At 42.3% G+C, this 20,532-nt stretch overlaps 2 protein-coding genes and 1 long non-coding RNA gene across 4 annotated transcripts in view; 1 reads left to right on the forward strand and 2 right to left on the reverse strand.

Annotated features, from left to right (window-relative positions):
* Nucleotides 1-6,101: 6,101 nt before the first annotated feature.
* On the reverse strand, nt 6,102-16,753 carry LOC138406999 (uncharacterized). 2 transcript variants are annotated; one of them, XR_011240398.1, is made up of 7 exons: nt 16,613-16,753; nt 13,364-16,135; nt 11,567-11,801; nt 9,618-10,743; nt 6,469-6,518; nt 6,319-6,367; nt 6,102-6,179 (listed from the first exon to the last, which is right to left on the reverse strand). It is a non-coding gene; the product is annotated as an uncharacterized lncRNA (long non-coding RNA). The 2 variants fall into 2 exon arrangements; XR_011240397.1 differs by having other exon boundaries at nt 6,102-6,198.
* A 7-nt stretch (nt 16,754-16,760) lies between these two features.
* n6amt1 (N-6 adenine-specific DNA methyltransferase 1) lies at nt 16,761-18,248 on the forward strand. The gene is made up of 6 exons (XM_069521307.1): nt 16,761-16,897; nt 16,980-17,066; nt 17,143-17,233; nt 17,309-17,392; nt 17,481-17,622; nt 17,698-18,248. The coding sequence occupies exons 1-6, from the start codon at nt 16,761-16,763 to the stop codon at nt 17,808-17,810; spliced, it is 654 nt and encodes a 217-aa protein (XP_069377408.1). The 3' UTR covers nt 17,811-18,248.
* A 2-nt stretch (nt 18,249-18,250) lies between these two features.
* The window catches only part of LOC109638873 (interleukin-1 receptor accessory protein-like 1), a 251,122-nt gene continuing 248,840 nt past the window's right edge, over nt 18,251-20,532 (reverse strand). The window contains exons 14-17 of the mRNA XM_069521306.1: nt 20,269-20,383; nt 19,022-19,098; nt 18,769-18,901; nt 18,251-18,493 (exon numbers count right to left, since the gene is read on the reverse strand). The gene's annotated coding sequence lies outside the window, so the exon portion shown is untranslated. The remainder of the gene's footprint in view (nt 18,494-18,768; nt 18,902-19,021; nt 19,099-20,268; nt 20,384-20,532) is intronic.

Below are 20,532 nucleotides of genomic sequence, written 5' to 3' on the forward strand. Positions count from 1 at the left end.
GGTAGAGGTAGAGGGAGTAGAGTGAGTAGAGGTAGAGGGAGTAGAGTGAGTAGAGGGAGTAGAGTGAGTAGAGGTAGAGGGAGTAGAGTGAGTAGAGGGAGTAGAGTGAGTAGAGGTAGAGGGAGTAGAGGGAGTAGAGTGAGTAGAGGGAGTAGAGTGAGTAGAGTGAGTAGAGTGAGTAGAGTGAGTAGAGGGAGTAGAGTGAGTAGAGTGAGTAGAGGTAGAGGGAGTAGAGGGAGTAGAGTGAGTAGAGGGAGTAGAGGTAGAGGCAGTAGAGTGAGTAGAGTGAGTAGAGTGAGTAGAGGTAGAGGGAGTAGAGGTAGAGTGAGTAGAGGGAGTAGAGTGAGTAGAGGTAGAGGGAGTAGAGTGAGTAGAGGGAGTAGAGGTAGAAGAGTGAGTAGAGTGAGTAGAGGTAGAGGGAGTAGAGGTAGAGTGAGTAGAGAGGGTAGAGGTAGAGGGAGTAGAGTGAGTAGAGGTAGAGGGAGTAGAGTGAGTAGAGGTAGTAGAGGGAGTAGAGGGAGTAGAGTGAGTAGAGGGAGTAGAGTGAGTAGAGGTAGAGGGAGTAGAGGGAGTAGAGTGAGTAGAGGGAGTAGAGGTAGAGGGAGTAGAGTGAGTAGAGTGAGTAGAGGGAGTAGAGGTAGAGGGAGTAGAGGTAGAGTGAGTAGAGGGAGTAGAGGTAGAGGGAGTAGAGTGAGTAGAGGTAGAGGGAGTAGAGTGAGTAGAGGGAGTAGAGGTAGAGGGAGTAGAGTGAGTAGAGGTAGAGGGAGTAGAGGGAGTAGAGTGAGCAGAGGTAGAGGGAGTAGAGGTAGAGGGACAAACAAGTGCAACAAGCTAGTGCCACAACAAAGTGCAACAAGCAAGTGCCACAAACGCAACAAGCAAGTGTAACAACAAAGTGCAACAAGCAAGTGCCACAAACGCAACAAGCAAGTGCCACAAACGCAACAAGCAAGTGCAACAACAAAGTGCAACAAGCAAGTGCCACAAACGCAACAAGCAAGTGCCACAAACGCAACAAGCAAGTGCAACAACAAAGTGCAACAAGCAAGTGCCACAAACGCAACAAGCAAGTGCCACAAACGCAACAAGCAAGTGCAACAACAGAGTGCAACAAGCTAGTGCAACAAGCAAGTGCAACAACAAAGTGCAACAAGCAAGTGCAACAAACGCAACAAACAAGTGCAACAAGCTAGTGCAACAACAAAGTGCAACAAGCAAGTGCAACAAGCTAGTGCAACAAACGCAACAAACAAGTGCAACAAGCTAGTGCAACAACAAAGTGCAACAAGCAAGTGCCACAAACGCAACAAGCAAGTGCAACAAGCAAGTGCAACAACAAAGTGCAACAAGCTAGTGCAACAAACGCAACAAACAAGTGCAACAAGCAAGTGCAACAACAAAGTGCAACAACAAAGTGCAACAAGCAAGTGCCACAAACGCAACAAGCAAGTGCAACAACAAAGTGCAACAAGCTAGTGCAACAAACGCAACAAACAAGTGCAACAAGCTAGTGCAACAACAAAGTGCACCAAGCAAGTGCAACAACAAAGTGCAACAAGCTAGTGCAACAAACGCAACAAACAAGTGCAACAAGCTAGTGCAACAACAAAGTGCAACAAGCAAGTGCCACAAACACAACAAGCAAGTAGAGGGAGTAGAGGGGGTAGAGGGAGTAGAGGGAGTAGAGGTAGAGGGAGTAGAGGGGGTAGAGGTAGAGGGAGTAGAGGTAGAGGGAGTAGAGGTAGAGGGAGTAGAGGGAGTAGAGGTAGAGGGAGTAGAGGTAGAGGGAGTAGAGTGAGTAGAGGTAGAGGGGGTAGAGGGAGTAGAGGGAGTCGAGGTAGAGGGAGTAGAGGTAGAGGGAGTAGAGTGAGTAGAGGTAGAGAGAGTAGAGGTAGAGAGAGTAGAGAGAGTAGAGGTAGAGAGAGAGAGAGAGAGCTTTTAAAAACTTTTACTTCGTAGTACTGTCTTACTTTTACTTCCTAGTACTGTCTTACTTTTACTTCCTAGTACAGTAGAGAGTAGAGAGTAGAGGTAGAGAGAGTAGAGAGAGTAGAGGTAGAGAGAGTAGAGGTAGAGAGAGTAGAGGTAGAGAGAGTAGAGGTAGAGAGAGTAGAGGTAGAGAGAGTAGAGGTAGAGAGAGTAGAGGTAGAGGGAGTAGAGGTAGAGGGAGTAGAGGTAGAGGGAGTAGAGTGAGTAGAGGGAGTAGAGGTAGAGGGAGTAGAGTGAGTAGAGGTAGAGGGGGTAGAGTGAGTAGAGGTAGAGGGGGTAGAGTGAGTAGAGGTAGAGTGAGTAGAGGTAGAGTGAGTAGAGGTAGAGGGAGTAGAGGTAGAGGGAGTAGAGTGAGTAGAGGTAGAGGGAGTAGAGTGAGTAGAGCTAGAGGGAGTAGAGGTACAGGGAGTAGAGTGAGTAGAGGGAGTAGAGTGAGTAGAGGTAGAGGGAGTAGAGTGAGTAGAGGTAGAGGGAGTAGAGGGAGTAGAGGGAGTAGAGTGAGTAGAGGGAGTAGAGTGAGTAGAGGTAGAGGGAGTAGAGTGAGTAGAGGTAGAGGGAGTAGAGTGAGTAGAGGTAGAGGGAGTAGAGTGAGTAGAGGTAGAGGGAGTAGAGGGGGTAGAGTGAGTAGAGCTAGAGGGAGTAGAGGTACAGGGAGTAGAGTGAGTAGAGGTAGAGGGAGTAGAGTGAGTAGAGGTAGAGGGAGTAGAGTGAGTAGAGGTAGAGGGAGTAGAGTGAGTAGAGGTAGAGGGAGTAGAGTGAGTAGAGATAGAGGGAGTAGAGTGAGTAGAGGTAGAGGGAGTAGAGGTAGAGGGAGTAGAGGTAGAGTGAGTAGAGGTAGAGGGAGTAGAGTGAGTAGAGGGAGTAGAGTGATTAGAGTGAGTAGAGGTAGAGGGGGTAGAGTGAGTAGAGGTAGAGGGAGTAGAGGTAGTAGAGTGGGTAGAGGGAGTAGAAGGAGTAGAGGTAGAGGGAGTAGAGTGGGTAGAGGGAGTAGAAGGAGTAGAGGTAGAGGGAGTAGAGTGGGTAGAGGGAGTAGAGGTAGAGGGAGTAGAGGTAGAGGGAGTAGAGTGGGTAGAGTGGGTAGAGGGAGTAGAGGTAGTAGAGGTAGAGGTAGAGGGAGTAGAGGTAGAGGGAGTAGAGTGAGTAGAGGTAGAGGGAGTAGAGTGAGTAGAGGTAGAGTGAGTAGAGGTAGAGTGAGTAGAGGTAGAGGGAGTAGAGGTAGAGGGGGTAGAGTGAGTAGAGGGAGTAGAGGTAGAGGGAGTAGAGGGAGTAGAAGGAGTAAAGGTAGAGGGAGTAGAGTGGGTAGAGGTAGAGGGAGTAGAGGGAGTAGAGTGAGCAGAGGTAGAGGGAGTAGAGTGAGTAGAGGGGGTAGAGTGAGTAGAGCTAGAGGGAGTAGAGGTACAGGGAGTAGAGTGAGTAGAGGTAGAGGGAGTAGAGTGAGTAGAGGTAGAGGGAGTAGAGTGAGTAGAGGTAGAGGGAGTAGAGTGAGTAGAGGTAGAGGGAGTAGAGGTAGAGGGAGTAGAGTGAGTAGAGGTAGAGGGAGTAGAGGTAGAGGGAGTAGAGTGAGTAGAGGTAGAGGGGGTAGAGTGAGTAGAGATAGAGGGAGTAGAGTGAGTAGAGGTAGAGGGAGTAGAGTGAGTAGAGGTAGAGGGAGTAGAGGTAGAGGGAGTAGAGTGAGTAGAGGTAGAGTGAGTAGAGGTAGAGGGAGTAGAGTGAGTAGAGGGAGTAGAGTGAGTAGAGGTAGAGGGAGTAGAGGGAGTAGAGGGAGTAGAAGGAGTAGAAGGAGTAGAGGTAGAGGGAGTAGAGGTAGAGGGAGTAGAGGTAGAGTGGGTAGAGGGAGTAGAGGTAGAGTGAGTAGAGGTAGAGGGAGTAGAGTGAGTAGAGGTAGAGGGAGTAGAGTGAGTAGAGGTAGAGGGAGTAGAGTGAGTAGAGGTAGAGGGAGTAGAGTGAGTAGAGGTAGAGGGAGTAGAGTGAGTAGAGGTAGAGGGGGTAGAGGTAGAGGGGGTAGAGTGAGTAGAGGTAGAGGGAGTAGAGGTAGAGGGAGTAGAGGTAGAGGGGGTAGAGGGAGTAGAGTGGGTAGAGGTAGAGGGAGTAGAGGGAGTAGAAGGAGTAAAGGTAGAGGGAGTAGAGGTAGAGGGAGTAGAGGGGGTAGAGTGGGTAGAGGGAGTAGAGGTAAAGGGAGTAGAGGTAGAGGGAGTAGAGGTAGAGGGAGTAGAGGTAGAGGGAGTAGAGGGAGTAGAGGTAGAGGGAGTAGAGGGAGTAGAGTGAGTAGAGGTAGAGGGGGTAGAGGGAGTAGAGGGAGTCGAGGTAGAGGGAGTAGAGGTAGAGGGAGTCGAGGTAGAGGGAGTAGAGTGAGTAGAGGTAGAGGGAGTAGAGTGAGTAGAGGTAGAGGTAGAGGGGGTAGAGTGAGTAGAGGTAGAGGGGGTAGAGTAGAGGTAGAGGGGGTAGAGTGAGTAGAGGTAGAGGGGGTAGAGTGAGTAGAGGTAGAGGGAGTAGAGGGAGTAGAGTGAGTAGAGGTAGAGGGAGTAGAGGTAGAGGGGGTAGAGTGAGTAGAGGTAGAGGGGGTAGAGTGAGTAGAGGTAGAGGGGGTAGAGTGAGTAGAGGTAGAGGGGGTAGAGTGAGTAGAGGTAGAGGGAGTAGAGTGAGTAGAGGTAGAGGGAGTAGAGTGAGTAGAGGTAGTAGAGTGAGTAGAGGTAGAGGGAGTAGAGTGAGTAGAGGTAGAGGGGGTAGAGGGGGTAGAGTGGGTAGAGTGAGTAGAGTGAGTAGAGTGAGTAGAGGTAGAGGGAGTCGAGGTAGAGGGAGTAGAGGTAGAGGGAGTAGAGTGAGTAGAGGTAGAGGGAGTAGAGGTAGAGGAAGTAGAGGGGGTAGAGGTAGAGGGAGTAGAGGTAGAGGGAGTAGAGGTAGAGTGAGTAGAGGTAGAGGGAGTAGAGGTAGAGGGAGTAGAGTGAGTAGAGGTAGAGGGAGTAGAGTGAGTAGAGGTAGAGGGAGTAGAGGTAGAGGGAGTAGGAGTAGAGGGAGTAGAGGTAGAGGGGGTAGAGGGAGTAGAGGGAGTAGAGTGATTAGAGGTAGAGGGAGTAGAGGTAGAGGGAGTAGAGGTAGTAGAGTGAGTAGAGGGAGTAGAGTGAGTAGAGTGAGTAGAGGGAGTAGAGGGAGTAGAGGTAGAGGGAGTAGAGGTAGAGTGAGTAGAGGGAGTAGAGTGAGTAGAGGTAGAGGGAGTAGAGTGAGTAGAGGGAGTAGAGGTAGAGGGAGTAGAGTGAGCAGAGGTAGAGGGAGTAGAGTGAGCAGAAGTAGAGGGAGTAGAGGTAGAGGGACAAACAAGTGCAACAAGCAAGTGCAACAACAAAGTGCAACAAGCAAGTGCCACAACAAAGTGCAACAAGCTAGTGCAACAAACAAGTGCAACAACAAAGTGCAACAAGCAAGTGCAACAACAAAGTGCAACAAGCTAGTGCAACAAACAAGTGCAACAACAAAGTGCAACAAGCTAGTGCAACAAGCAAGTGCAACAAGCTAGTGCAACAAACAAGTGCAACAAGCTAGTGCAACAACAAAGTGCAACAAGCAAGTGCCACAAACGCAACAAGCAAGTGCAACAAGCAAGTGCAACAACAAAGTGCAACAAGCAAGTGCCACAAACGCAACAAGCAAGTGCAACAACAAAGTGCAACAAGCTAGTGCAACAAACGCAACAAACAAGTGCAACAGCTTAGTGCAACAACAAAGTGCAACAAGCAAGTGCAACAACAAAGTGCAACAAGCTAGTGCAACAAACGCAACAAACAAGTGCAACAAGCTAGTGCAACAACAAAGTGCAACAAGCAAGTGCCACAAACGCAACAAGCAAGTGCAACAACAAAGTGCAACAAGCAAGTGCCACAAACACAACAAGCAAGTGCAACAAACAAGTGCAACAGGCAAGTGCGGCAAGTTTACCCAATAGATTTTTGAGATAAAACAAGAATAGAAACATACTCACCTGGGAACTTTCGTGGCTGGACATTCACCTTTCTATTGTGACAGAGGCATGACAAGACACAACCCTAACACAATTTCACCACTTTCAACAACAGTCATTGTGTTCAAAATAACAGCAGTGTGGAGTTCTATTACTCAAGTCAAACAGGTGGCCACTGGTGGAACAGTAACACTGGTGGAACAGCTTAGAGGTTTCTTAGGTCCACATGAAGTACAACCTGGTAGACACAATAACACCTGAAACACATGAAGGACATACAGTAACCAGGACTTATGGCTCACCTGGAGGAACACATACCTACTTGCTGCTAAACAACAATCTTTAAAAGCTGATAATCTATTTTGAATCACACTCACCATTTTCCATGTGGTTCCCTCCCACCACCAAGGACTTTCAGTACAATGTCTAGAAGGGGACAGAAGTGGTCGTCTTTATTTTTTTACAACTATAAACAACGTTAGTGTGTACAGATTATTCAGACTATTTGCTCTTAATACATTACTTACCTCAAACAACATCGCTCCACCTAACGAGTGAGCCGCTGTCCTCATCGGCCCTGTATGACAGACAAAACAATCAAGGGTCTCATTTAGCATCACTGTGTGGCATTCATACAAAAACTGGACTTACACAAAACTAAATTACTATTTAGAAAACCATGCAGGTGCACCCAATAGATTTTTGAGAAGAGAAAAGAATAGAAACATACTCACCTGGGACTTTTTGTGGCTGAACAATCACCTTTCTATTGTGACAGAGGTATGACAAGACACAACCCTAACACAATTTCACCACTTTCAACAACAGTCATTGTGTTCAAAATAACAGCAGTGTGGAGTTCTATTACTCAAGTCAAACAGCTGGCCCTCATTTAAGGACCAAGGCAGCAAATGTTCTACATGCTAGCTCTAGTGCATTTGTCTGAAAATCACTGGAACATGGGTCATTGTTCACAACAACAGCATACTTTGATTCAAAAGTATCAAGACAACTACAAAAGTACAAACCGCTCAACTACAATCATCTCAAATCCTTTAAAAAAGCAACCAAAACCACAAAGACGTGGGAGACAACAGAACACTACCATTCAGATGAATCAGACAATAACCTAAATGACACCTAAGCAAAGTCCCATTATTGAAGCATGGTAGCACAAGCACAATACTTCAAGACATCGTGGTGACTTATGCCAAAGAGGAGACACCCTTCAAATGTGTGTTTCAACAAGACAACCACCCCAAACACACAAGTAAGCACGCAGCATCTTCAACATCCAACAACACTAACATAATGGAGTGGCCACTCCGATCACCCTAGACTACAATACCTGTACACAGGTGACACAACTTGGTCGAGCCCATGCAACACATGTGAAGCAGTTCTCAAACACTTGCTAATACAACTAAATACAAGTTCAGTGATTCACAGACAAAACACATCTTCTAGCATTTTTCACTTCATACAATAAATGTTTGACTTTGTAAAGACCAATGCAGACACTGCTATTTGTTTTTAACAGCCTCACATTTACTTTTATTCACTTTCTATAAATTTACAAATGTTTCTTCATCTTTTAATTTACAACACACATGTGCTGCTTTTTTTTTTTTTCTTTTTTTTTTCTATAAACACTGCTATTACTTTGAACACAACTCTACATCTCACATGGAACAAGCAGCAATAGATCAACTACATTCAAATAATAACTGTTCAAATCTACCCAAAAAACCAGCAGTGACACAATCCAGGTGCTTCAACAAACCTGTAACACATGACATGGTTTACAAACACACATTCATATAAAGTCTCTTTTGATTTAATGAACAAACACTGAACTGTACAACCACTTACCACTGTTGATCCTCAGTAACACTGGTGGAACAGCTTAGAGGTTTCTTAGGTCCACATGAAGTACAACCTGGTAGACACAATAACACCTGAAACACATGAAGGACATACAGTAACCAGGACTTATGGCTCACCTGGAGGAACACACACAGGGTAAATACAAATATACTGGTGATAGAAGACAGAAAATAGGAAACATACTCACCTGGGCATTTTCGTGGCTGGACAATCACCTTTCTATTGTGACAGAGGCATGACAAGACACAACCGACTCCACAAGTTCACCACTTTAAACAACAGTCATTGTGCTTATATTAAAAACAATATATATATAAAATAGCAGTCCAACATCACTAACCACATCAATCACTATTTTTAGTAGGCAAATACTTTATGAGTAGATATAGTACACATGCTGTTGATTCTATGTAATTGAAATGGTTGTGTTCTAAATGACAGCAGTGTGGAGTTCTATTACTCAAGTCAAACAGCTGGCCGTCATTTAAGGACCAAGGCAGCAAATGTTCTACATGCTAGTTCTAGTGCATTTGTCTGAAAATCACTGGAACATGGGTCATTGTTCACAACAACAGCATACTTTGATTCAAAAGTATCAAGACAACCAGAAAAGTACAAACCGCTCAACTTCAATCATCTCAAATCCTTTAAAATAACAACCAAAACCACAAAGACGTGGAAGCACACAGCATCTTCAACATCCAACAACACTAACATAATGGAGTGGCCACTCCGATCACCCTGGACTACAATACCTGTACACAGGTGACACAACTTGGTCGACTCCATGCAACACACATGTGAAGCAGTTCTCAGAATCACTGCTTGTACAACTAAATACAAGTTCAGTGATTCACAGACAAGACACATCTTCTAGCATTTTTCACTTCATACAATAAATGTTTGACTTTGTAAAGAACAATGCAGACACTGCTTTTTTTTTAATTTTATTTTTTTAAAGAAGCCTCATTTTTAGATTTATTGACAGCTGCCATATCCCCCATACACAACATTTAACAATTATTATGTGCTTGTGATAACTGGACTCATTATGTGGCCCTATGAGACAAACAACATGTAAAATCACACCATTGATACAAATCATGATGAGAACAATACAATGTATGAGGCCCAGCAGTCTCCACACTGGAAACCTACCTTTTGATGCTAACACAGGAGTTTCCAAGAACCTCAGTCCACCGGCCAGATGCACCTCATTGATGACTGATCAGTTAATCACAGTGGAGCTAGAGGAGAGACGAGAGACAAACGGGGACACTACAGGAAACACCCCCACCCTTAAAACAATGATTAAACATCACATCACATTTCACTAACTAACAACTACAATCAGTGTATTCATTACAATGCATTTGCCAACTAATTACTGCTGCTGGATTCAAAGTGAGCAGCAGACACACAAGTTGTACCACAAGGGAATGTCACTTCACACAAAATGGCTGCCACCACGAGGTGGACAAATCAAACAACTGGTGTTACTCAAGCTACCTTCACGCAACACTCACACAGGTGACCAACACAAACGTGGAGTGCAACACCCACCAAACCAAAAGAGTGACGATTACACCACCTACAAAGTTGCTGCCATTCACCAACACAACAAACACCCAACAAACGTGAGCGGACACATACACAGCTACTGATAGAGATCACGATCAGAAAGCCTTTAAAACAGCAGGACCATGGGATTTATTATCATCAACAACAACAAACGACACAATGTTAAAATGCCATGCTGAGTCCCAGCAGCCTCCACACTGAAACCTACCTTCTGGTCCCGACACATGAGTGTCACGACCAACGCTGACGCCAGCGCTGGAGGAACTGACACCTTTTGTACTCCACCTCTTCCATTCACCTCCACTAATCAGCCTTGCTTGGCCCCGCCTCCTGCTCAACACCTGTATAAACTCAGCACAGATCACAGACATCAAAGGACACGTGAGAGGTGAGTGAGTCAACACAGACTTCCTTCACTTCACAGGTGCTGAATTGGGAGCTTTTATTTTGAAGCTTCACACAATTAGAATCACATTTCAACACTTTAACTCGAGCCGCTTCTCTTTTGCTCTAAAATACTTGATCCAAACAAATTGCTACCTCATGCAATTCATGGCCACACACAAACAAAGTGGCTTCATGTGGACACAGTCTATTTGGACTCAGAGGGATAACATTGTCTTTATATAGCACAGTATCACAACAAACAGTTGTCTCAGGGTGCTGCACAGTCTCATGGGCTTGAATCCAGCCCAGGAATCTCCACGTGTACATTTGCATGGTCTTCCAAAGGCGCGTTGGTCCCCCCCGGCACTCCTGCCTCCCTCATGGTGCAACATGCGCAGCAGGTGTACCCATGGCTCAAAAGGTGAGAGTGCTGAAGGTTGAGTGACCCTCCACGTCAGCCCTGCGACAGATCATGATGTCCACACTAACTACATGAAATAAACAGACCGAAACTTTGATGTCCCTCATTAATGTCCCACATGATCTGAATTCATCTGAATCATTTGAAGTCGTCTGTTATTTTTATTGTCTTTTCATTCAAACACTTGTCAGAGATAGTTTGTGACAGAAGAACCTCCACTCTGGAACAGATCTATACAAGTGATAACCAACAACTGGAACAAGCTGACATGTCGCAGTCCTTCCATATTGTTATATTCATATTCTTTTTTTACCTCACCTGAAAAGTGACTTTATTTGAACTTTATCTTATCTTTAACTTCACTGTATATTAACTCTATATGATGTTAATGGACTAACTAAAGCTGTGTGATGAGCCTGGTGCAGTACAAATGTCATGTTGGGAGTTGCAAGTTGTACTCCAGTGTGACCTCTTGTTTCTCTGTAGCATCGACTCTGCTTCTGAGCCTCGTGTCAAATGTCTCTCGCTGTAAGAAAATGAAAAACAAATGCAATAAACATCAATTTCTATGACAAGTACTGCAGCAGTTGAGTCAATTTACTTGGTGACCTTCAACACTAACATTATTTCTGATTTCATTCACATCTCTACTCATTCTCACATATCAACAACTGTTCACACCTTCAGCTTCCTGTGGTTTGTTTTGTGACTTCACAGAAAGTGAATCACTTCCTGTTTGCCAGGTTGTCTTCAAATTAACACTCAAGACATTAACTAGTACAATGGCATGAAACATCACACGTGTTTTAAGAATACCACACTGTACTTTCACTTTATTTTTATTCATAATAGAGATGTCACAGTTACCCCTTTTTAAAATATATAAGGTACAGAGTGTAGAATTTAGTGATATCTAGTGTTGAAGTTGCATGTTGCAGCTGAACACCTCTCACCCTCTCCTTCTAAATCATGAAAAGAACCTGTGGCAGCTTCAGTTACCTCAAAAGGTGTTTAGTTTTTTCAGTCTGGACTAATGTAAAAAACAAGCAGCCTCCGTAGAGAGCACCCCCTCGATGTAAATATGGTGTATTTAAATATTAATGGCCTTTTCAACAGTAAATAAAACTACATTCATATAATTTAGATGAAGTGAACTAGTGAAAACATCATGAGGATTATGTGACATTCAATTTCTGCCAATAGATCCCTTTCACCTAAATTTTACACAGTGAACCTTTAAGTGAGAAGATAACACACAAGTAAATAGGTGGTTGCCACAAATTGGATCAAAAAATAGTAGTATCATATCGTGAGTTGCGCTTTTAAAGGGGCCTATTGTGAGATGTTACCTTGATCGCCCACACACGCACAGTAAAACTATCAAAGGGCCGAATCCAGGAATCCTGGACTTGGAGAATTCCTCCCTCTGTCCAGAATTTACACCAACATACCCAGGACACAAAAGCTTCCATCTTGTGCATTTGGAGCAAGAGTTTGCCACATCTTTTGGGGATCTATCATCGTTTATCTCGTCGCTTTGTGCTGCTGTGAAAGGCCTTCAGCGTGACGCAGACAGCTGGAGATCTGCAGGAAATAAGAGTCACAGTTACTCAGGGTTGTGTTCTCCATCAAATCCAACAGCTTAGTGTTTGGGAAATGTACAACTACAACTCACTGTGGATGTTTGGTGATTAGAGATTTTGTTTTCAGCTTTATATCAAATTAAATGTCCTTCTACTTATAAGGTCGAAAAAAAAAAGAACTACATGCTAGGTAAAAATATAACATAATATATATGAATAGAAGTTCCTATAAATGTTAATTAAACATTTGTAAGGTCCTATTCGTGATGTCACGCTACATACATACATACATATATATATATATACCATATATATATATATATATTTGGGGTTTGGTAGGGCTGGGTGATACAACACTACTGATACAATGTGTAGACTTAAGTGACATCTGGTGGTGAAGCTGCATGTTGCAGCCTCTCCTTCCAAACAGAGAGAACCTGTGGTAGCTTCAGTTGTCATGGAAACTCGTATAATAACATAAAGAGATACAAAGTATTTAAATAGAAACGATCCATTCTAAGGTAAAGAAAACAACAATTTGTACAAGAAGAAACACACAGGGAAAACATCACAAAGATCAATTCATATTAAATATCAATTGGTCCTTTCACCTAAATCTTACACACTGAACTTTTAATTGTCATCACTAGCAAAATATATATGTGTGTTTGTTTATATATTTGTATATATTTTATATATCTGTATATATAACAGAGGTCCTGCTCTTGCTTTCTACTTCACACACATATTTTTAAATATAATAATATATTTAGTTTCACTTCGGTTGTACAACCTGAGGTGGAAAGTGTAGCAGCCTACAGATGACTCAGTCATTTTTATCGATATTATCTGAAACATTTCAAATATTAAATAAAGCCACCGGATTTTATTTGGAATTTATTGTCATTACAGTAAAATGTTCATACTTTTCTTAGAGAAGCCAAAAATACAAAATAGTATTATTATTTGAATGTAGAGAAATTGTGAATAACTAAACTTCTTTGATAGAATCTATCTGTCATGAACACATGGAATTCTTTAGACAATGTCAAGTTGTTCAGTCACATGTCTGAGACATTTCAAGTTAGTTGATATCAAATTTTAGAAATAAATGTACAAACGTATGAAAATCAAGATGAAAAACTATTCACATCAGTTGATGATCACAATAAAAGTCACATTATTATTTCTATTAAGTTGAAATCCTCTTTTTCCAAAGGTAAAGCAAGTTTAGCTCCGGACAAAAGACGTGCTCAAGTGTTTCACATGAGAATTTCAAACACGCTCACTTTTCTTGGTTCATGTTTAAAAGGTGAAACGTTTAGAAACAGCTTCTTTCTGCTCCAAACACAAGTTTCTCTCTTTTACTTCCCATCACTGAGCAACCGGTGCCAGGTGTGGTTAGCTTGGGGTGCTAGCTTAGCTTAGCATTGACACGAGAAACTAATGACACGAGTTTTGCTCTAAAACACGAGTGAACAATGAGAAATCTGCAGCGACACGTCAAACACACAGAAGATCGAATAACTGTGTATAACTGTTGATATTTGAAACAGAATTCACCTCGTGAAGATCTACGGGCTCCGTGTCCAAGCAGCTCCGGGTCCATGCGGAAGTACCGACTGGCAAACAGGAAGTGGTGGAGTCCAATGGAATATATGGAGAAAGAGAGGAGACACCTGGAATATACCAAGTCAGGCCGACTCCCGGGGGTGTATATGTTTTTATTAGTAATTCTATTTTTAAAGTTTGAATGAGGGATTTGTTATTTTAAAGATGTTTTTATAAATCAAATTAAAACCACACTAGACTTTTTAGTACAGTCCTCTGACTTTAAACATAAAATCTAAAGGATGATGGAGAAAAGCTAAATCAGCTGTGGTCAGATTTGAACTGACAAGTAGAGAATAGTGTCTCCACATCTCTATTGGAGATCTACTTATTTCTTCTAACAGATGTTCTATTTGTCTTTTTCATTTGTGACATAAAAATTACAAAATTACTCCAGGATAGATTTGACCCAAGAACTATTCTGGTTTGAACCTATGTCCTCAGAACTGCCAGTCTCCTTACAGAGTGGGCTACTTGCTCAGACACTTGGAGAATATTTCTAGTATCTTGGATTGTTTGCATTGTGTAACTTACATCAAAACTAAGTGACTCTTTTAAGATTCAAACACATGTCCTCACAACTGCCAGTCAGTCTCCTCACAGAGTGGGCTCCTTGATCCAAGTCCCCCGTTTGACTCTTTGACTGCTTGCATTGGACTCGAGGACGAGAAGTGACGGACAGATTCCTCCCCCTCGGTGGCACAGCTGCTGTCCCCTACTTGCTTGCTTTCTATTATCATCGCCGTCCTTGAGAATGATCCAGCGACAGTACATGTGGAACAACATTTCACATACGTTCTTTTTTTCAAGAACAATACAATCGGGATGTGAACCATGTGAATTTTCTTTCCCAGTCCGGTGGTATTTCCTCTAAAGTGTGGCACACGGACAGAAACATTCCAACTCACTTGGATCTTGAATGTTGTGATGTACACTATGGTGTGTTGAACACGAATCATTCCATTACCTTTTTATTAAATACAACATATTAATGACGAGATGATCATTTACCATACTGTGATGAGGTTCACCGCTTGATGAGGAGAGAGAAGAGAAACTGAAATCTGGTTGATAAACAAGTGTGTAGATACAAGATAAGGAAGGAATACAAATGTATGTGGACACAACATTAGACCCATGAATTCTGACAAATAACATTCACAAATACTGTTTACAAATCATCACAGAGCTACAAGTTGCTTATTTTAATTTCATGGTAGAATCAAGCAACTTTGGAGGAAATATTGAGAACAATTTGGGTTTCAAAATAACCTTTAAATCTGACATGTATTTATTATTTGTCAACATTAATCAGTATATGTAGTAGTATATTATGATTTGGCACTATACCAATAAAATTGATTTGAATGATATATTACTTGAATATACTGCTATATTTATAACATTCAGACTTTCTGTGCCTTCTGATATCAGATTGCTTCTCTTTCATTTTTGTTACAGTTCAGACGAGTTTCACCATGTTTGACATTTTCATGGTTCAGTGAACTAGTGAACTGAGGTGAGTTTCATTTGTAGAAGATATTTTTTAGTTATTGTCTCTTGGCACGTGCCCCAATGTTGCCAGAGGAGGCGCTGTCTTCTCACAGGCTACAGCAGCATTCACATGAGAACCTATGAGACGAGTGTTCCTCTAAAACACAAATGAACAGCAGAAGATCTAATAACTGTGTTGATATTTGAAACAGGATTCACCTCATGATGGATCTATGGGGTCCGGCTCCACACGGAAGCACCGACTGACAAACTTTAGAATTGTGATCGCAGTCTTGCAACAATTGCTGACATTATTTTCAACATTTACTAATTATGGGACTTATGGGTTAACAAGGGCTTTTTCTTTCACTGTTGTACATTTTTAATCCAAGTTATAATGTCATCATTTGTCCTGTTGAAAATAGGGCTGGCTTTGGTTTGTTTTGTTTTATTATTATTGATCATGTTCAGAAATCAGATCATCACATCATTTTATTTCTCATGGGGTGAGCCACACATGATGGCTCACGAATAACTCTTTTACACTTTTTTACTTACGCATTACATTACGCTTACAATCTTCCTCCAGTTCCCCCATGATGTGTTTTCACATCGTCAGTACAGCCAATAATTAAGTACAGACAGATAAACTCAACACTTTTAACGTCTTCATGGACAGAGTGATGGCAGCAGTCACACGTTGTTGATCTGCTTAACTTTTACACATGTTCTACTTTATACACAGATTATACTGCGACTTAATAGATCTAAAATGTAATATCATTTTAACAGATGCCCTTAAATGCTTTAATGCTGCTTCATTTGCAATTTTACAATATTTGTTTTATGAGAGGATTTTTATTTCTTTGCTCTGTCTGAGAATTCGTCTTATTTCTATTATCATTGGCAATAAAACTAACAAGATGATTATATATGAAACATGACCTGTCACTATCACTTTGAAGAACTAACTGAGACATTCATGTTTAAATCAACTGATCAGCACATCACCAGGACGGAGATACCATCCATGTCTACACCCAGCGTTGTAGGAAGAAGGCTTACAGTATACTGAAAGACCCCCATCACCCCAGCAACAAACTGTTCTCTCTGCTGCCGTCTGGCAGACGGTACCGCAGCATCCGGACCAAGACCACAAGACTCAGGGACAGTTTTATCCCACAGGCTGTAAGACTGCTGAACTCCTGAGCTCTTTGAAGGTCACTACATCTGTTTAAAACAACATATTTATTTACACATTATATTATTCATAAGCAAAATTGATATTTATTTATTTAGTTTACAATCATTTTCATTCTGTCATTATCATTTCTATTCATCATATTTCCTACCAATATAAAAATATAATGAGTGCAATAATTCATATCTGTCCATTCCTCCCCATAACTGCTGCTAAATCCTGACATGTATATATCTCATTTTAGAACCTTATAATGTTTTATGTTATATGTATTTATGTTATTTGTATTTTTAGTTACTCTTATTTTATGACACTTGCATGTTGAGTTGCTTGAGGTGCCTGGGATTTAAGATTTTCATTGCCAACATGTACGCTGTATCTGTTGTGCAGATGACAAATAAAACCTTTGAAACCTTTGATCACACTCCAGTCCACAAGGTGGCGATAATGCACAGGGAACGACTCCTGGTTTACATAAACACTACGAGAAGAAGATGTCAACTTACGTCACAGTTACGTAGATTGCACGAGGAAGTGGATTGTAAACACTGCATGGAGACTCGATCGTGAAACAACCACGCTGTGCGAAACCTCCGCTAACATCTACGTGCTAATATTTACGCGGTGGACGCTGGAGCGAGCCGTGGAGGAGACATGTGCGCCGGTTTCCACACTCCCGTTTACTCCCACGCTGGACGGGGACACTTCCAGGACGTGTACGAGCCCGCGGAGGACTCGTTCCTTCTCATGGACGCGCTGGAGAAAGACGCGCAGCGGCTGCACGACATCAGGTCAGACGCACGTTTCCCTGCGACTCACCCGGAAATGACCCCTGACCCTCACACCAGGCGTCTCTCTCTCCGCTGTCTGCAGCCCGGCTGTTTGCGTGGAGGTCGGCAGCGGCTCCGGAGCGGTGTCTGCGTTCCTGGCGTCTGTGGTCGGACCTTCAGCTTTGTACATGTGAGCCACTCATCGCACTTACAGTGGAATACGCTCGTGCATTGGCACCGTCTCATCCTCAGTGTGTCTCTCCCAGGTGCACTGATGTGAACCCTGCAGCGGCGCAGTGCACAGAGAGGACGGCCTCCTGCAACAGTGTTTCACTACAACCTGTCATCACAGACCTGGTGAGACTTGTACACGCACATGTAAAGATTTTCAACGACCCCTCCATGCATATTCAAATGTTGTCCTTCCTTTAGGTGGAGTGTCTTCTTCCCCGGCTCAGTGGAAAAGTGGATGTCCTCCTCTTCAATCCTCCCTACGTGGTGACGCCGTCAGAAGAGGTGATTCTCCTCAGTCCAGCAGATTCTCTACAGGGGGGGAACACCTGGAGCGTTTTAACTGTGGAAGGTTTCCTTGTGTCCTCTTCAGGTTGGGACCAGAGGTATAGAGGCCGCCTGGGCAGGTGGACAGCGAGGACGAGAAGTGACGGACAGGTTCCTCCCCTCGGTGGCACAGCTGCTGTCCTCTACGGGGTTGTTTTACCTCATCGCCGTCCTTGAGAATGATCCAGGTGAGTTTTTAACGTCTGAAGCCATTTCCATTGCGATTAAGAGGCTTCTCGACACGTCTCCCTCTTTCTCAACAGAGGACATCATCCGCTTCCTGGGGAAACGTGGCTTGGAGGGACAGTCGTGCTTGTCCACAAGAGCTGGAAACGAGAGACTGTCCGTGCTTCGCTTCCACAGGAGACAAACGTGAGCTGACTCCAGTGAAAGGAAGAATCTTGAGCTAACACAGGACGAGTCTTGGATTTTACAAGAACTAATTTTCCAGTTTCAGACTGAGGGGGGGGGGGCTTCTGCTGACATGAAAACTGTATGCAACACTGCAACAGAGACATTTTATTAATGATGGACAAGAGGTCATTAAGCCAATGCAAGCAGCACAAGTCACACCAAGCTCATTCCATTGCAGACAAAATTCAAACTGTAACATTTAACATCGGAATGTATTAGTCATTTCAAGTAAGATGCTTCTTTAAAGTGGAATTTCTACATTAATCTACCAATATCAACTCAACTGGATTTGACAATAGGAAGCAAGAGACAAGAGAGAGAGCAAAAGACAATACTGTGTAAACTTGTTTTCTATTTCTGACTTGTTTTTACAATAAAGTGTAATTTTTACGTAACAGAAGCAAATGTTTAATTGTTTTAATGACAGGAATGTATAAAGTTGATTGTGACGTCTGGTCTTTAACTCTGTGGGATCGTCTTCCACACGCTGTGGCCGTCCTCGCTGAGAGTGACGGCACCGATGGCCACCAGCTCCATGGCGGCGGGGACGGCCTCCCTGATTCTGTCGCACAGACTCTCCTCGGTGTCGCAGCTCATCACGGGCACCGCCTCCTGCACGATGATGGCTCCTGCATCCACCTCTTCCTGACAAGACAACATCTGTTTCACGTCTTCCAACACACACTCAAAAACAACTTGTCCCATATTACTTTTCTTTAATACTTGCTACCACAAAGTGAACTGTACAGCCAGTCACCCGCATGTATAAAAGAGAAGTCAAAAAGAAACAAGAAAGGAAGAATATATTAGAACATTAAACAGTTAAAGCGTGACACATCTCTATAATCTGAACATTAATAAACTCAGACAGTCACAGCGACCTACAGAGTCAACCCACGTGTGACTGATGGCCGACTCACCGGCAGCCATGTGTTTGTCCACGCTAAGTAAAATCTCCCAGGCGGTGGGCTGGATGTCTCCGCACATGTTGTTGGTCAAGATGGGAGCTGCTTTGATCAGCAGCGAGAGCGACGCCTGGCACAAGCTCATCACCTGAAACAGAAAGAGGCGTTATGCATCATCCTGCAAAACCAAGAAAACCACTGGATAAAATATAAAGAGCCTTCAAGTTGGAAAATGTAGCATTGAAAACAGATAATATCCATGTTTTACCTGCACATACGCGCACACACACGCACAAATGCTGTTTTTCACACATGAAGAAGCAGCAGGTCATTCTTCATTTCCTTCTGTGAATAAAAACTATTAAGTACTATTTAGAAGAAAACACAGCGAAAACATCTCGAGGATTATGTTAAATTAAATATCTATAGATCCTTTCACCTAAATTACACACTAAACTTTTAATCATCACTATCAACATATATATGTATTTTTATATATATTATATATATTTGTATATATATAACAAGGGTTCTGCTCTTGCTATCAAGTTCATACAGATTCTTTTAAATATAATGAAATATTTAGAGCATTACTTTCGTTGTACAACCTGAGTTGGAAAGTGAAGCAGCTGACAGAAGAGTTCACTCACTAATTTTTATCAATATTTATACAACTAAGTCATAAAGGTCACTTCGCTTTTTCCGACAGAATTTGAATAAAATGGATTAATAATGCCACAGGATTTTATTTGGAATTTATTGTCATTACAGCAATATTTTCATACTTTTCTTAGAGAAGCCAAAAAACGTATTAATTATTATTTGAATGTAGAGAAATTGTGAATAACTAAACTTCTTTTATTGAATAAATCTGTCATGAATAGACTGAATTATTTAGAAATTGTAAAATTGTTGAGTCACGTTTTAAACTTTTAAAAGTTAGTAGATATAAAATATTATAAATCAAACTATAAACATATGAAAAACTATTCACATCAGTTGATGATCACAATAAAAGTCACATTATTATATGTTTATATTAGTTTAAATTCTCTTTTCCAAACAGGATGTCAATCAATCCTGTTATTTCTCCTCATTGAGTTCACACATTACAAATCTATGAAATCAACATGTATTGTACTTGTGTTACTTTGATTTTGATGACAATGAAAAGCTGATCATTAATTCCCAGCCTGAAGATAAATATCCACATGTTTCAAGTCAAAGTCAACTGGACGTACTTTAGTTAGTTTAGGACAAAAGGTCTGATCAAGTCTTTCACATGAGAATTTCAAACACGCTCAGGTGAAAACTTTAAAAACATCTTTCTGCTCCAGACACTAGTTTCTCTCTTTCACTTCACATCACTGAACGACTGGTGCCAGTTGTGGTTAACTTATGATGCTAGCTTAGCTTAGCATTCACATGATAATCTAATGAGACGAGTGTTCCTCTAAAACACAAGTGAACAACAGAAGATCAAATAACTGTGTTGATATTTGGAACAATATTCACCTCGTGATGGATCTATGGGCTCCGGATCCAAGCATCTCCAGCTCCGTGCAGAAGCACCGACTGACAAACAGGAAGAGAAGGAGTCCAATGGGATATATGAAGAAGGAGGTGGGACCTGGAATATACAAAGTTAGGTAGATCCTCAGGGAGAAGTTTGTTAAACTCACATTATAAATCATATGTTTTCCTGCAGATGTTAATAATAATGATAATTAGCTTTTAAACCAGAATGGATCGTAAATAGGCTTGATAATGTGTAAAGGC

Source organism: Paralichthys olivaceus, chromosome 24 (assembly GCF_024713975.1).
Source record: "Paralichthys olivaceus isolate ysfri-2021 chromosome 24, ASM2471397v2, whole genome shotgun sequence".
NCBI lineage: Eukaryota > Metazoa > Chordata > Actinopteri > Pleuronectiformes > Paralichthyidae > Paralichthys > Paralichthys olivaceus.